The sequence below is a fragment of the Haliaeetus albicilla genome, chromosome 8 (genome assembly GCF_947461875.1).
Source record: "Haliaeetus albicilla chromosome 8, bHalAlb1.1, whole genome shotgun sequence".
Classification (NCBI taxonomy): domain Eukaryota; kingdom Metazoa; phylum Chordata; class Aves; order Accipitriformes; family Accipitridae; genus Haliaeetus; species Haliaeetus albicilla.
Window position 1 is genome coordinate 24586007 of NC_091490.1, and position 15477 is coordinate 24601483.

At 41.2% G+C, this 15477-nt stretch overlaps 1 protein-coding gene across 2 annotated transcripts in view; it reads left to right on the forward strand.

Moving 5' to 3' along the window:
• Nucleotides 1-15061: 15061 nt before the first annotated feature.
• Nucleotides 15062-15477, forward strand: part of CRB1 (crumbs cell polarity complex component 1) — a 113527-nt gene continuing 113111 nt past the window's right edge. For both annotated transcript variants that reach the window (XM_069789365.1, XM_069789367.1), the window contains exon 1: nucleotides 15062-15435. In XM_069789365.1, the coding sequence (XP_069645466.1) occupies nucleotides 15360-15435 (76 nt within the window). In that variant the 5' untranslated portion in view covers nucleotides 15062-15359. The remainder of the gene's footprint in view (nucleotides 15436-15477) is intronic.

Sequence of the window (15477 nt, forward strand, 5' to 3'; positions counted from 1 at the left end):
GCAGTTAGAATATGCACTGTGCAAGCACACAGCATGGAAGAAAAATATTTAACTAAAAAAAAATGGAAATACAGAATTAATTCCGTTTTGTTAGTGATCCACTGTGCATAAACAGCCAGCAAAGAAGATTGTACAAGAAATCTCTACAGGAGAGTTCTTTAAAAAAATCATACTAACCAAAATAAAATCATAACAATTAAATGACAACTGAGTTAGTAAAATGTCTGTATAAATGCAATAGCAGGATAAGGTCTTCTTGTAGTCATTCCAAAGTAAGCGTAACACTATGAAATAATCCTGTAACAATCACCCTGTAACAATGACCTTCCTGAATGAAAAAAATTAACAAAACCAATTTGCTGCCTGGGGTGTCACTGGAGCTAAACTACCTTCAGTGAATTTCAGTACGTTATGATCAGTTGTACATGTCTGTCTTGGTGTGGTTAGTTGTTATCCCAAGATTAACGTTATTTTGTTTTAGAAAGAAGTATGCTTTTCCGGTAAAAATAGCTGGAATCCCTCTCTTAGAGGAGAACCAGTTCTTAAATTAATTTTCCTCTACTAGGCAAAATTGATAGAACACTGTAACACTGCTAAACAAAAGGCTAGTAGCTTTTCTTCTGGAGGAGTTACGCTTGCTCATATCCTTTTTCTATAGTTGAATTTTATACCACACATCCGTTTGCTAACAGTAGAGCATCTTCACCAATCTCAGCCACAATGACTGTGGGTGCTCCAAGAACTGTTGGGCTTGGTGGTGAAAGGGCTGACAGGTGCTTGGGTGCCTTTGTGTGCTAAAGATCCACTATTGCTTTTCCTCTTATGAGTGTTTTTTTTAAATTCTGCTTACACTAGTGCATTTTATTTGATTTGAGATAGGGAGAAGAGACTTCAAAGTGAATCTGGGAGTGACAATGCTTTCCTCTCCTCTGAAAATATTTTACTTTTGCCAAACTAAACCACAGATTGAAATCTTTAATATTGTTTATTACCTTGAAAATATTTGGTATAAGAAGTGGCTTGGATTAGTTGAAAGGTTTGGTTAGAAGCATCTTAATTTATGTTTCAAACTTTTGAAAATGCTTCAAAATTATTTTCCTGTTCCAAAGGAAAAAAAAATAGCAAGAAGGTTATACCTTTTAAAATTGTCAAAACAATTTTTTCCAGCAATTTTTAAATAAAAGACAGTTAAAAAGAAAAAAAACACCAAAAAAACCCACCAAAAAAACCCCAAACCACAAAACCACACCCTCTTTCTTCTGAAAGGCTCCAAAAATTCCTGGCCAGCTCCACTTCAAAGACTGGGTGGTTAAAAGAGACCACCATCTAACTTTGTATTCCTGCTCAGTTTTTTTAAAACAGCTTTCACATTTACAGTGGCATACAGTCCAAAATAATTGTGCTTACTTTTGCTCATGATAAATGTGAGTAGATAAATTTGTCTCATTATTGCTGGAGAACATGTCAGATTTGCATCAAGTTTGGCCAGCTGGAAAAATTTTTCTTCCTGTCTTGAATTACAAATGCAACACCTATTTTCAGAATCAGTGCGGCTTCTGACTCATAGAAGGATATGGTCCCAAAGAAATGCCATATTGTTAGAGAGTCACATTGAGTGACCACAAATAGTACAGTCTACTAGACTAGTTATTTCCATAGCTTCTAATGTAACGAACAGCAAATACAGTAAGTTCTGCATGCCCAGACTTCAGAAAGTTAATTTCATTTCTTGACCAATTAGCCGATTGTGATTACCATGTCATAATGAAATATGCTGTAATTATTTACTTTGGGGTTATTGGTTTTCCACCTTATTTAAAGGCAGTGTTGTATAAGGACATGTTATATTAATTTACTCCAGAACATGGTTTAGTGGGCATGGTTGATGGTTGGACTCGATGATCTTGAAGGTCTTTTCCAACCTAAATGATTCTATGATTCTACTTCATTAAATTAATACTGAAGTCTGACTTGGCTGCTGCAGGAGTGGAGGGCGTCAAGGTTAACGCAGGTCATGTTTCATCTGTTCTTCAGTAGTCAGTTGCTGCCAGAGACTGTTTAATTCACTCCGATTAATTTTATTTAAGAAAAGAGTGAGCTGTATGAGCTGTGTCTTTAGACTACAGTTAATTTCTACCATTTAGCAACATTTAGGGCTACATTTTTGAAAGAGCTCAGCATTCGCTGTTCTTCAGGCATATCAGTTGTTCCCATAGGTTAGCTGAGGACCTCAAGCAAAAGTCTTTCAAAAGTCCTGTGGGGATGTGGAGTTTCTCCTCACTCTCACACCAGTGGTTAATGTCTTCAATTCTGAGCGCAGCTGAAAGCTGAGAGGAAATCTTACTCTGCTGGCATGAGGAGCTCCTGCAACATGTACAGGCCTTCAAATGGTGGTTGCTGTGAGGACTTCTTGTTTGCTACTGCAAACACATCTTTTCCGGTACATGCTTCTGTATGGGACAAACCAGCTTGCTTATAGTCAAGGTACTGAAGATGCAGTTTCTGATAGCAAAATGGTATTTCTGTGATGGTGTGTCGAGGTTTAACTCTGGCCGGCAACTAAGCACCACACAGGCACCCCCTCGCTCACTCCCCACCGGTGGGGTGGGGGAGAGAATCAGAAGGGTAACAGTGAGAAAACTCATGGGCTGAGGTAAAGACAGTTTAACAGGTAAAGCAAAAGCCGTATGCAAGCAAAGCCAAACAAGGAATTCATTCCCCAGTTCGCATCAGCAGGCAGGTGTTCAGCCATCTCCAGGAAAGCAGGGCTCCATCACACGTAACCGTTACTTGGGAAGACAAACACCATAACTCCCCCTTTCTTCTTCCCCTAGCTTTCTATGCTGAGCATGACGTCCTATGGTCTGGAATATCCCTTTGGCCAGTTGGGGTCAGCTGTCCCAGCTGTGTCCCCTCCCAACTTCTTGTGTCCCCCCAGCCTCCTCGCTGGTGGGGTGGTGTGAGAAGCAGAAAAGACCTTGGCTCTGTGTAAGCACTGCTCAGCAATAACTGAAACATGCCTGTGTTATCAACACTGTTTCCAGCACAAATCCAAAACATAGCCCCATACCAGCTGCTATGGAAAAAATTAACTTTACCCTAGCCAAAACCAGCGCATAGTGGTAACTACCTTAGAAGTGCTGGCTTAGAAATTCTTGTGCCCCAGAAACTCAGTGTCTCAGATTTAGAAGTCTGAGTCCCACAAAACTATGTTTGGTGAATGTTGTTGCTAAAGTCCAAATCTGGGTGCTAAGATGAGACTTCTCAGCAACTGCCTATGCACAACAATCATATTCACCCAGGCTTTCACCATATTGGAGGAAGTTACTATAAAAATGCCATATTTTACTAAAAAAAAAAAAAAGAAAAGTCTTGATACCCAGGAAAATGGAAAGCACCATGTGAAATTCAGCCTATGCAAAGATCTCAGCATGCCCACACACAAAATTTAAGATGCAGTTCAGCAACTGAATTCAGCAACAAACCACCAGGTGATTTAAGGGGCCCTCTGGATAGTAACAGAATATAAATCACTTACAGTAGTAATGTCCTCTCTGTCCCCCTCTCACATCCAACATGATGCTTAAAGATCAAGCTGTGCCATCTCCATCTACGGGACATTTTCCTTTCACTGGCATGGGACATCACATATGTCATTTTCACTGAGATCAGTATCACCACCAGTGATTAAAATAGGTGTGGAATATTCTGAATCAACACAAGTTTGGAAGCCAGAATATTTCATTTTACCTTGTGAACAATATAATTCAAACTGACAAACTTTCAGGATTTAGTTTGGTACAAAACTGTGGCCTTTGAGAAATGCATTGGCATTAAGATGAATGCTGTCTTAACCAATACTTAGCAGGAACTTGATATCCCTTGAGGGACTTACTGTTACCTATTGTTCCCATAATATTATCTAACACATTAACACAGAGGCCAAGATTTCCAAGAGGAATTTAATATTTGCCAGGACCCACACTGAGACACTCCAGAGATGCCTGCAGAGAAATTTTGCTTTGCTCTTTCTGGAAGTCACATCCTTCAACGGGAAACCTGCAAATCAAAATGCTCCAAATCATCAGATGCTTTTCAAAACCTTGTCACAAACAGTCAATACAATGACTGAATAAAGAAAAGGAAAAAAATAATTGTAAGGGATATTAGAGATCAGGAAAAACTAAGAAGCTTCTCTATTTGCCTGTTACAAATGTTACTATTTGATGAGTACTGTGTTTTGCATTTCTATTGCAAATTGCAGTACCTCAAAATGTTTTATCACTGAAAACAAATGTCGCTTGCCTCACCTGCAAGCACAGTAAGGCAAAACTGGGGAAAGAATTGGTTTCCCTGGCCCCCAGCCCAGTGCTCGGCCTCTGAAACCAAGTAGGTTGTCAGCTTTCCCTGTTTGTCAAGACCAAAATTTGAACAACAGTTTTAGAACTAGTTAGAACAGTTTTAGAACTTTTGAACATCTCCTTCCCAGCCCCTCCATAGGACTGTAATTATCATCCTGCCCCATCCCTAGGACGATTACAGTATTTACCAAAATTAAAATGTTTACATATATAGTGTGTGTTAAAATCAAGCAACCTTGGTTACTAATCCTGCCTTCCTGATTCTTGCTCTTTCTCCTCTACACTGTTGCCTGCTGGAGTTGTTGGGTCTGAATTCCTTCTGAAACCACTTAGTATTGATCAGGTGAAATGATGCTACATACTAACTTAAATCTTTTCCAAATACCTTTGAAACTGTTGCTTGCTTATACAACTGTCTCCTCTGAAACAGATGGGTTTTTCAATTCAATTCCAATACTTACAGTTTTTGGACTTTCTGGTTTGTTGTATGACTTATCTCACTCTGAAGGAAAGAAAAAAAGACTTAGAAGATTTTTAAGTCTGTTAACATGTCTGGTCTGCTGAAATGAAAAGCATAGAGGTAAAAAAGTAAATTTACAACCCATTTAGCACTTAATATATCAGTGCTTTTGTAAAAACACTTTTTGCATCATTTTGTCAAGCACTCCTGTAACCTTGACACTCACAGGAAGATTATTAGTACAGACAGAAACTTCCTGATTAGATGGTTCATTAGCAGCAAAGTACAGAACACTAATTGCAAATTCTCATCTGTATTGACAAGGCCTGACATGGCATTCATCTGAGAGTGGAACTGCTTCCCTGGTGATATCAGCCACACAAAATACGATAAAGACATGTTATTTTGCAAAAATGCATCGAAGATGAGGATAAGTGAATCACACTATTGAGTTCTGCAGGTCCTAGGGGAATCCTGTCATACCTTACAGAGTCATTTTTTTTTGCCTACCTAAGTGTAAAATACTCAGGAGAGACTTCATGTGAAAAACCAAACAGCTTAAACTCCTTGCCAGAAATGCAATAATTTGAACAGCATGAACCTTAACTAGTACGTGACCACAAGCAAGTACCAGCTGCTAGCAAACACTGCTTGAAATTCATGTAGTTGAAAAACAAGTTGGAAGCATAGGCTGGGTTATGGCTCCCACCATTTCTATTAGGTCCAAAATTAGATATATCTGAGTGAATCAACTTGATACTTCTGTAATCTTTGGTTAAATTTATATTTTACGTTAGCAGGTAGAAACCCCTCATTACTTAGTAGGAAAATGGCTACAAGCAAAAAAGTAGTCATAATTTCAAAAACTGTATTACATTTAAGGAAGCAATAGGCTTGCAGATCTTGCAAAATAATTTTACATTTTCAGATAAAGCCCTTCAGTTTCATAAAAACATTTATAATCTGCAGATTGGCAGAACTGGAAGCTCGTGCTCTGCTGGGTGTTCTGGAAGAGAATGTTCTGCTTTGAAGTGCTCTCAGGCTGAGGAAAGAATAAAAAGAGCAAAGCAAGAGTTCAAAGGGAAAAAAAAAAGATTTGTACACCCTAATAACAATGAAAAAGAAGCTCAAAGTAACATTTGCAGACTAAGAAGTTAAATATAGTCATAAAATATTTATCTGTGGAAAAGCACGGGCCAAGCAAGTTTCTAGTTGTCTCTTGTAGGCAGTTAACTTTGCAAGTGTTGCGAGAAATCAATGCACATAGTTGTTCTTGTTGCAAGGTGCCTAATTAAAATGCAATTAGCTCTATAGCAGTTTTGTTAATGAGGTAAACAACTTCCTGTTACAATACAACTCTCTATCCACAAGACCTTTTACCCAGCCCTTATTCACATTGGTTTGTCCATTCATAATTACCCGAAGAGCTACAAGCTAAAAAAAAAATACGCTATCTATGAGCTGTTTCATAAAGAGGGCACAGCCACCATGATCAGAAAGATGATCTGATCAGATCCATTGCTCTAGCAAAGTCCGTGATCCTGAGTTTTCAATAAATACTTCAGAATGTATTTTAATGCCCAGGCCATGATATCCGATCAGAGTGACTTCATGCTCTCGTGCTCTGTAGTTTTTCATAAAATGAAATTCTCCCAATGGTGAACAGTGGCACATATCCGTGATGAAATTCAGCAAGAGCTTAACAGAAGGAATAAACAAGGAACACTGCTGAATGCTAGCAAGAAAAGCCAAAGACCCTAGGAAAAAACAAGCACTATTTTATAAAGCAGAAGTTTTCTGCATTAGGTATACAAAACTGGGGACAGAGCTAATATAGGCTGGAGCTTGTGCAGAAAATCTAATGCTATATTCAGAGAATCACAGGATCACATGGATGGGAAGGGACCTCCAGAGGTCTCTAGTCCAACCACCTGATCAAAGCAGGTCTAGTTTGAGAAGGATGCCCAGGATCTTGTCCAGCCGAGTTTTGCATATCCAAAACCTCTCTAGGCAATGTTATCTTTCGCTCAGTCACTCTTCCACTCTTCCATGAAGTCACCCACCTGCTCCTGACTATTACCAGTGTTTTAATTGCCAGTGAACAAAAAGGATTTAATAAAAGCTGCAGGTTAGTCAGCAACAAGCATTTTGTAAACTCACACCTTCTACTTGCAAGGGAATTTTACACTTTATATGAATTATTTAATTGATCTAATTTCTGTTCATTTTATAGTTTAGATTAAAACTACTGGAACATTTTACAGACCAGAAAAGAAGTACCAATTACTTAAGAAAATCACCTATAAATGTATTTGACCTAGAAGGTACAGGATGTTGTCAATAAAAATTGCACTTTAAATTGGAGCAACATCAAACAATCAGAAAATAACATGCCTTGCAGTGAGAGTCAGAAGATACACAATCAATTAGTACTCCTGTCATCTAAAAGTTGAAAACAGTGCTTGTATCAGGCAACAAAAGATGTTAGATAAAGAAGTTTGTTGGCTAGAGTTGCAGTAAAATATTTTATAAGACATGACACTGACTTGTATAGTGTGATACCACACCACACCATAATTATTGCAAAGAAGCAAACACAACAGAAAAGGGCAGAACTTAAGTGAAAGAAAATGGCAACACAAACCCTTTTTCCCTGAGAAAATGGTGTAGCCTCTGACTTATATGACTGTAGAATCTCATCAAAGCTAAGTTGTACTGAGTAAGTATGGAAATTACACTTCGATGTTATGGTCACTGTACAGATGATGTTCATGAAGTACCAGCGCTGCAGAAATTCGAACCGTCTCCTGTAGGCAACTTCAAGGAATTGGGGCAGTGATAAGTTAATTTAGTTTGCTCCCCGTGAAATTCTGGGATACAAATAGCTTATGAAGAAGAAGAAACATTTGAAATAGGCATTGAGAAATGCAGAGCTACATTTCAAATGGTGAAAAAGCAGCTCCTTTCAGCTATCCTGAAAGCAATTACATTTTAATAACTTTCAAAAGACCTAGGATTTCTTCACACACTTGCTATTGGCTTGTAATTACTACAGAGTTACTTGGCAGATTATTTAATTCAAATGTCAACACATGTTTACACGCTATAGTTATGTTCTCAGATCGGTGGCATATCTTCGTGTCTGAGGACTGATAAGTTTGCTTAGAGCACAGATTTTACATATACTTGTGTAACTTTCAGAAAAACATCCAGGTTTAATAGATGTGACTGCTTCCCTGCAGTACTTACCATATATGCCTCAGAAGTGAAAACCTCATCTTTTCTTATCAAGAATTTTGGCTCTTTATTTCTGAATATTTGAAGGATTTCTTTTTTTAAATTGACTGGTATATTGAATCTGTAGGTCTTCAAACCAAATATATTCTAACAATTGTTGGAAGTATGCCTTCTTCCTTAAGCTTCTAGATTAGTACACAGTGTTTCCCTAGTAAAGCTGAAATTATTTTAATCAGCAGTTATAACCACCATAAGATGACATATCAAATTCCTGTTAATGGAGACTATGTCCACAAAAACAATTTAAAAATTGTTCAAAATTATAATGGAAGATGTTGTTCCTCTAAGTTATATAGTAACAAACTTAAAAAATAATGCACTTAAAGCAGGCAATCAGCACTGAGCTCAGCTGCACAATTTAGCCCAACAGGAGAATTCCCAGATGGCAGAATAGTATTTTCATGTTCATGTTGTAATGCTTATATATTTTACTAGATAATTTCAACAGAAACTAAATAGACAGATGGCAAGGAGAGGAAAACATCCAAACAACTATAAATGTACATATAAAACAAAGGAGATTACTAAAAGGGAAAGAGCTGAAAAATACAATTAGCCATTTAATTATCTTTATAGTTTTCTAAGTACTTTCCACTAAGAACCCAGTTCATCGTCATATTCATAGCTCATGACACTTGACCAGGAAATCCAGCCTGGGTTGCCATTGGAGAGACCAGAGCTCTTTGAAGCCCTCTGAAGACTGGCAGGGGGAGCGGGGAGGCTCAGAGGAGCTGGAGGTCTCCTGAGAAGCAGAGGCGATAGAGCTGCTGGTGCCAGGAGAAACAGAAGAGGGTCTGAAAAAGATGTGCCACAAGGTTAGCAGTGGATGAGTGCAGTTGCACGTGGGAAAGAAGGAAGGGCCTTGCAGCAGGAGAAATTTTAAAATTATTCAGTTCACTGAGCTGAAAGAGTAGATATGAAAATACCTACCCATTATAAACAACTTTCTTAAATTCGTGTTGGCATCAACAGTCTGCTTCCTACTCACCTGGGGCCTTAAGCATATGCTTGATTTTAAGTCTGTGATTAGCTCAGTTAAGCTTACATATAAAGTTAAACGCATTGTCAAAGGCTTCCTGAACAGGGGATTAACATTCCACTGAATTGGGGAGGAGAAAAGACAATACCAAAATTATTGGGCGTTATCTGTTTTACAGTAGTATAACATAGCAGTGGCCAAGAAGATTTTTCAGGGTTGTTCCTGGGCTTGAGAACGCCTGGTCTCCACACTGTGGCAAGGAGAGCAAGCGCAAAGTGTGGGAGCAGCTCGGAACACCTGGCATTTGTTTTCAAGAGTGCCCATTAGAATTTGTTGTGCTGTATGTTTGCCAAGCCTTGAAGAACTAGTTTCACAAGGTCAGGTTGGAGGATGGCCTTGTGTAGGCCTGGGAAGATGTGGCTGAAGACAGTCACGAGTATGGGTATGGAATGTTTTTATCTTTAACTGTTCTGAGGACTGGCAAACATCCCAGCTGAGCCAGATATGCCCTCCTGTGTTAGTAGTATTGGCTGTATGCCATTAGTTCTTTCTAGATCTTTGCTGAAACATATATAAGTTGGATTCTTTTGTGAAATAAAGGGAAACTTGCACAGATAGCTTGAGCGCTTAATTCAGTCGCCGCAGATGGTGAGCCCGACGTAATCAAGAGAAGAAGACGACGTGATCAAGAGAAGAAAAGAGGTGATTCCCCTTCACTGCGGAGACCACGCAATCTAATGGGGAGAGTTTTGAAGAAGTGGCCATAAGTCCGAGAAAATAGGTAACAGTAACCCCTGTGGAACAGGTGAGTTGTGAGATTGCGGTAGCATGGGGCAGTCAGTTTCTCAGGAGCATAAGCTCTACTTAAATGTTTTGCAGCAGATTTTACAGGCCTCTGGGTATAAAATAACAGGGGGACAAATTGCTTTGCTTTTAATATGGGTAAAGGATAATTGTAACTGGTTTCCCATAGAGGGAACTTTTGATAGCGAGGTTTTGGAAAGGGTTGGGGAGCGTTTACAAAGGCAAAAAACTTTGGCATTCAGTGTATCAGAAAATTTAATTGTGACATGGAAATTTATTTATACTGCGCTGGTGCATTTACAGCCGGCAGAGAAAAACATACCAATACAACCTGATACTGCTTTTGAGGAGACAGTTTGTAAGCAGGCTGGTAACAAGCAGGATTCTGATTCCGATAATAATTCTTTTGCATTGTGCAGGGTGGACTCCGAAAAAGAGCCGGATTTATATCCCTCACCGCCGCCTGCACTAACACCGTTAACGCACACACCCCACCGGCAGGCAGACAGGCAGGCAGTGGGTGGGCAGCACGGGCTCCGCGGGGTCGCCGACCCTTACCACCGCATACAGGTCCCCGCTGCCCCGCCACTGCCTCCCGCCGCTTTCGCACCCGCTTCGCCACCGCCGCCTGCCGCGGCCGCTGCACCCGCCACAGCCACCGCCGTGCCGCCACCGTCCCCCACCACCCCACCCCAATCACCTGGTACTCACTTTCCAGGATTTGCAGAACTTAAAACAGAACCTGGCTTTGCTGCACTGCCTGTATCTCCCTCTCCTGCTAATCCCTCTAACTCTATGCCTCTGCCTAATCCCGTGGCTCCTGCTTTACAGCGGTGCGGAGGAAAAACTACAGCACCTTCAGCTTCGTCTTTAACAGACTTTGATGCTAAATGTGGCAATTCGCTTAATGATTTGGGAAAAAATACACGTAGCTTGATGCAACGCTGTCGAGAAAAAGCTCTACAGCAAGGAGATCCCATGTTTACTTTTCCTGTTATATACAGACCCCATAATCCACCACAGCATGACGGTTTACCTTATGAAATGATAAAAGAACTACGGAAATCAATTCGTGAAAATGGGTTACACAATTCATTTACAATGGGACTAGTGCAAGCAATTGGAGGAACTTATACTATGACTCCTTGGGACTGGAAATTGCTTATGAAAACGGTGTTGACTTCTGCTTAGTATTCTGTATGGCAATTAGAATACAATGATTTGTCAGTGGAACAAATTATGGACCACTTGTCATCAGGGATACTTATAGATCAAAATACGCCACCACAAGAGCAGCTAGATAATGCTATGTTTACTTTGAATTTTTTAAATCGCTCACCAGACTTAATGGCCAGCACAGCCATAGATCGGCATTTTAAAACTCCTGATTCCATTTCACACAGACCTAAAGTACTGTATAAAGATCCTTTTAGTGGACCTGGTTGGAATGGACCTGTGGAACTAATCGCTTGAGGGCGAGGGTATGCTTGTGTTCTTCTTCCCACAGGAACCAAGTGGATTCCAGCTAAATATGTGAAGCCATATCATGAGCTGGCGAAACCACTCAGACAACCCAATCCCACAGATGAAGACTCTGAATTTGAAAAAGGAGAAACGAATGAGGAGGAAGCGGCACATCGAGAATGAAAAAGCTATCACATAGGGACATTTGAAGAGAATGCAGCAACAAGCTAGTGTAATGATGCAACGTGTGTCCTACTCCAAAGAATACCTTTTTTAGCATACCTGGCAATAGTGGCCATCAACAGTATTGTAAGAATTCTGATCCTTTTTTCTTTGCAGGGTCACTGTGGCTCAGGCACAGCATTTTTATTGGGCCCACTGGAGGTGTTGCGCCTAAGCCACAGTGACTATATAAAAAAACATTCCTTGTATAAGTTTGAACCTCACACAGAGTCACAAAGATTCAGTGACGTACTTCACATCCTTATGTTTTTGTAGCAGCTCAATTTGTAGATATCACTTTATGTAACCATGCTTTTGAAACTAATCTGAATTAACCTTGGTGTTTTAGCTGTTTTACTCATAAGAATATATCTGAACTAAGTCTTACAGTAATCATGCCAATGTGACATGGTGCTGAATTCTGGATCCCGGTAAATATGACCAAATCGTGGGAAGGGGAATCAGGATTAAGTCAATTACCAAGGCTTTTAAAGCGGACAGTCACTCAAAACGATTTATAGGATGACTCATTGCCTTTATAATATCAGCTATCATTATTGCAGCTACTGCTACCGTTGCTACCACAGTGCTTGTGAAATCCGTTCAGACTGCTCACGCAGTAGCTAATGTATTAAAAAATGTTACGGCTGAAATGAATACCCAAGTACAAACTGATCAACAATACTGGAATGATTGGACGCTTTATAAGCAGTGGTAATTTGGCTTGGGCTGTATTGGGTTTGTGTGGCAAGGTTTTGGTAGTGGGGGGGCTACAAGGGTGGCTTCTGTGGGAGCTGCTGGAGGTTTTCCCTTGTGTCTGACAGAGCCAATGCCAGCCAGCTCTAAGACAGACCTGCCACCAGCCAAAGCCAAGCCAGTCAGTGATAGTGGTAGTGCCTCTGTGTACAAACCGCCCCCCCAGCCAAAAAACCCCAAACCAACCAACCAACAAACCAAAAAAACCAGCTGGAGAGGGGGAAGAGAAAAGCGGTTGCGGAACACACAGAAATGGCAGCTGAAGAGAAGAGTGAGAACATGTAAGAGAAACAACCCTGCAGACACCAAGGTCAGTGAAGAAGGAGGGGGAGGAGATGCTCCAGGCGCCAGAGCGGAGATTCCCCTGCAGCCCGTGGGGAAGACCATGGTGAGGCAGGCTGTCCCCCTACAGCCCATGGAGGTCCATGGTGGAGCAGATATCCACCTGCAGCCCATGGAGGACCCCATGCCAGAGCAGGTGGGTGCCCGAAGGAGGCTGTGACCTCGTGGGAAGCCCGCGCTGGAGCAGGATCCTGGCAGGACCTGTGGATCTGTGGAAAGAGAAGCCCACGAAGCAGGTTTTCTGGCAGGACTTGTGACCCCGTGGGGGACCCACGCTGGAGCGGTGTGCTCCTGAAGGACTGCACGCTGTGGAAGGGACCCATTCTAGAGCAGTTCATGGAGGACTGTCTCCCATGGGAGAGATCCCACACTGGAGCAGGGGAAGAGTGTGATGAGTGCTGCCACTGAGGAGGATGAAACGACAGAGATAATGTGTGATGAACTGACCACAAACCTCATTTCCCGTTCCCCTGTCCACCTGAGGAGGAGAGAGTGATAGAATAGCTATGGTGGGCGCCTGGTGTCCAGCCAGGATCAACCCTTCAGACAGAGATAGAAAAAATAGAATGAAATTACATTGTAATTGGGAATTTCAAAAACAAGGGCTCTGTGTAACTCCTTTACAAAGGAATGAAAGCGTATGTGATTGGAATTAGGTGAAGGCGCATTTGCATTTGCTACTAATATTGCAGGAGAGATCTAAGATCTTGCATAGATAGTACAAGATCAAATGGGAAATATATAAAATTAGCAGAATAAGGTGTTTTTCAAAGAATTGTCTAATAGTGTTAAATGGTTAAATCCAAAAACATGGTTTGAAGGTTTAAATCTGTGTATCTGAATTTGTATTGCTATTTGAGGGTTATTAGTCATTTGTTGTTTGCAGCAATCAGAATCATCTGAGGAGCAGTACGAGGATTGTGTCAATTCGAAGCTAGAGTCCTCGCTGCCTTCCTTGTGAATCTGATGCTCCTAAACAAAAAAGGAGGAGTGCAGGAGCAGCTTGGAACACCTGGCATTTGTTTTCAAGAGTGACTGTTAGAATTTGTTGTGCTGTATGTCTGCCAAGCCTTGAAGAACTAGTTTCACAAGGTCAGGTTGGAGGATGGCCTTGTGTAGGCCTGGGAAGATGTGGCTGAAGACAGTCACGAGTATGGGTATGGAATGTTTTTATCTTTAACTGTTCTGAGGACTGGCAAACATCCCAGCTGAGCCAGATATGCCCTCCTGTGTTAGCAGTATTGGCTGTATGCCATTAGTTCTTTCTAGATCTTTGTTGAAACATATATAAGTTAGATTCTTTTGTGAAATAAAGGGAATCTTGTACAGATAGCTTGAGCGCTTAATTCAGTCGCTGCAGCAAAGCTTGGAGGGCCAGGGGCTGGGAAGGCAGGTCAAAGTGAAGATGGTGGAAAGAGGAGATCTACTGCCAAACAGGCAGTTCATCTCTTTTTTGCCTCAGAGCCCGAATGATGCTACGGCAATCATTGCGATGGTATAGCTTACCCATAGTAAACACACAAATTTAGTGCCTGGGTTTGCAAGGTGCCAGAAGGTCAAAGTTTGTACTGGGATCATACTATCTGAACATGGCTGCTGGGGCTGTCGCTATCTTCCTTCTCTGTTCCCTTCTGCTAGCCCAGGCCAAGGCTTTAATATCTGTGAACAAAGTTGTAGTCAATGGATGAGGCATTAGACACCGAGACAACTTTAGGCAGAAACAGGGCATTGCCTGTGCCACGCGGCAGTGAAAAGCCACAGTGCTGCACTGCTGTGGCAGCTGGGGAAGGCTCCTCTGAGTACAGGCAGACTCATTGCACTTGTACCAGCTACAGTTGTCTAAGGCCACCCCTGGCTAAAAAGAAATGGATTCCATCCCCCGCCCCCATCCCCTTCTCTCATCAACCTTACTATGTCATCTCCTGAATCTCAAAGTGACTGGTTCCTCTATGAACAGTTCAAAATTACAACACAGCCTCATGAAGCTCAGAGGACCTGGGCCAGCTCCCAATTGTTATGCTTTTTAGTGATGGCAAAAGCATTTAGATCCAGTGTAAACAACAACAACAGAAACAAAAAAAGGTTGTGGAAGAGAACAGGCTATATCTAACTACAAAAAAGATTGAGAATGGGGATGTTTCATCGTTTTACTTCACGTGCTAATGAGGTAAGATGCAGAAAAAATGCAGAAAGCAGAAAATGTTTGTTAGCTGACTTTATGCAAGAAAGCATGAAGTGTTTATAATTTGAATCAGAAGGAGTGTGATGTAATGGAGGTTTAGTAGAAGATAATGAGTGATATATTTTGAAAGATTAAGGGAGTGCTGTGCCTTATCTGCTGCGCAGTGTCAGCCAGGCAGAGTGCACCATTCACTGCACAGATCTGCAGCAGAAAGCCGGGGAAAGGCTCCAGTCCAGCTCACAGGCAAATCTGCACCAGGTTTGAAAAATCACTCAGACCTGCCAAAGTAAAACCTTAACAAGCACAACTGCCTTTTGAATCAATGTCTGTAGGTTTGCAGTGAACAGAGTGATGACGGGCACAGGCAAAGGTGGCTTGTAGGGGACGGGGTGCCTTGGGTATTACCTTAGTTTCCAAGATGAGGAGAAAGCAGTGAGGATCAGCACCAGCCCTTTGGACAACAGAGAACTCAGTGGAGAATGTCCTGTCAAGATGAATATGGCTCATTCAAGGATTAACTCTCTACTCATCTTCTACCTCAGTTTTTTGCTGCTCATCCATTTAAAAAGTAAGATTTGCACTTTTTCTTATTGTTCTGACATGTCCCCAG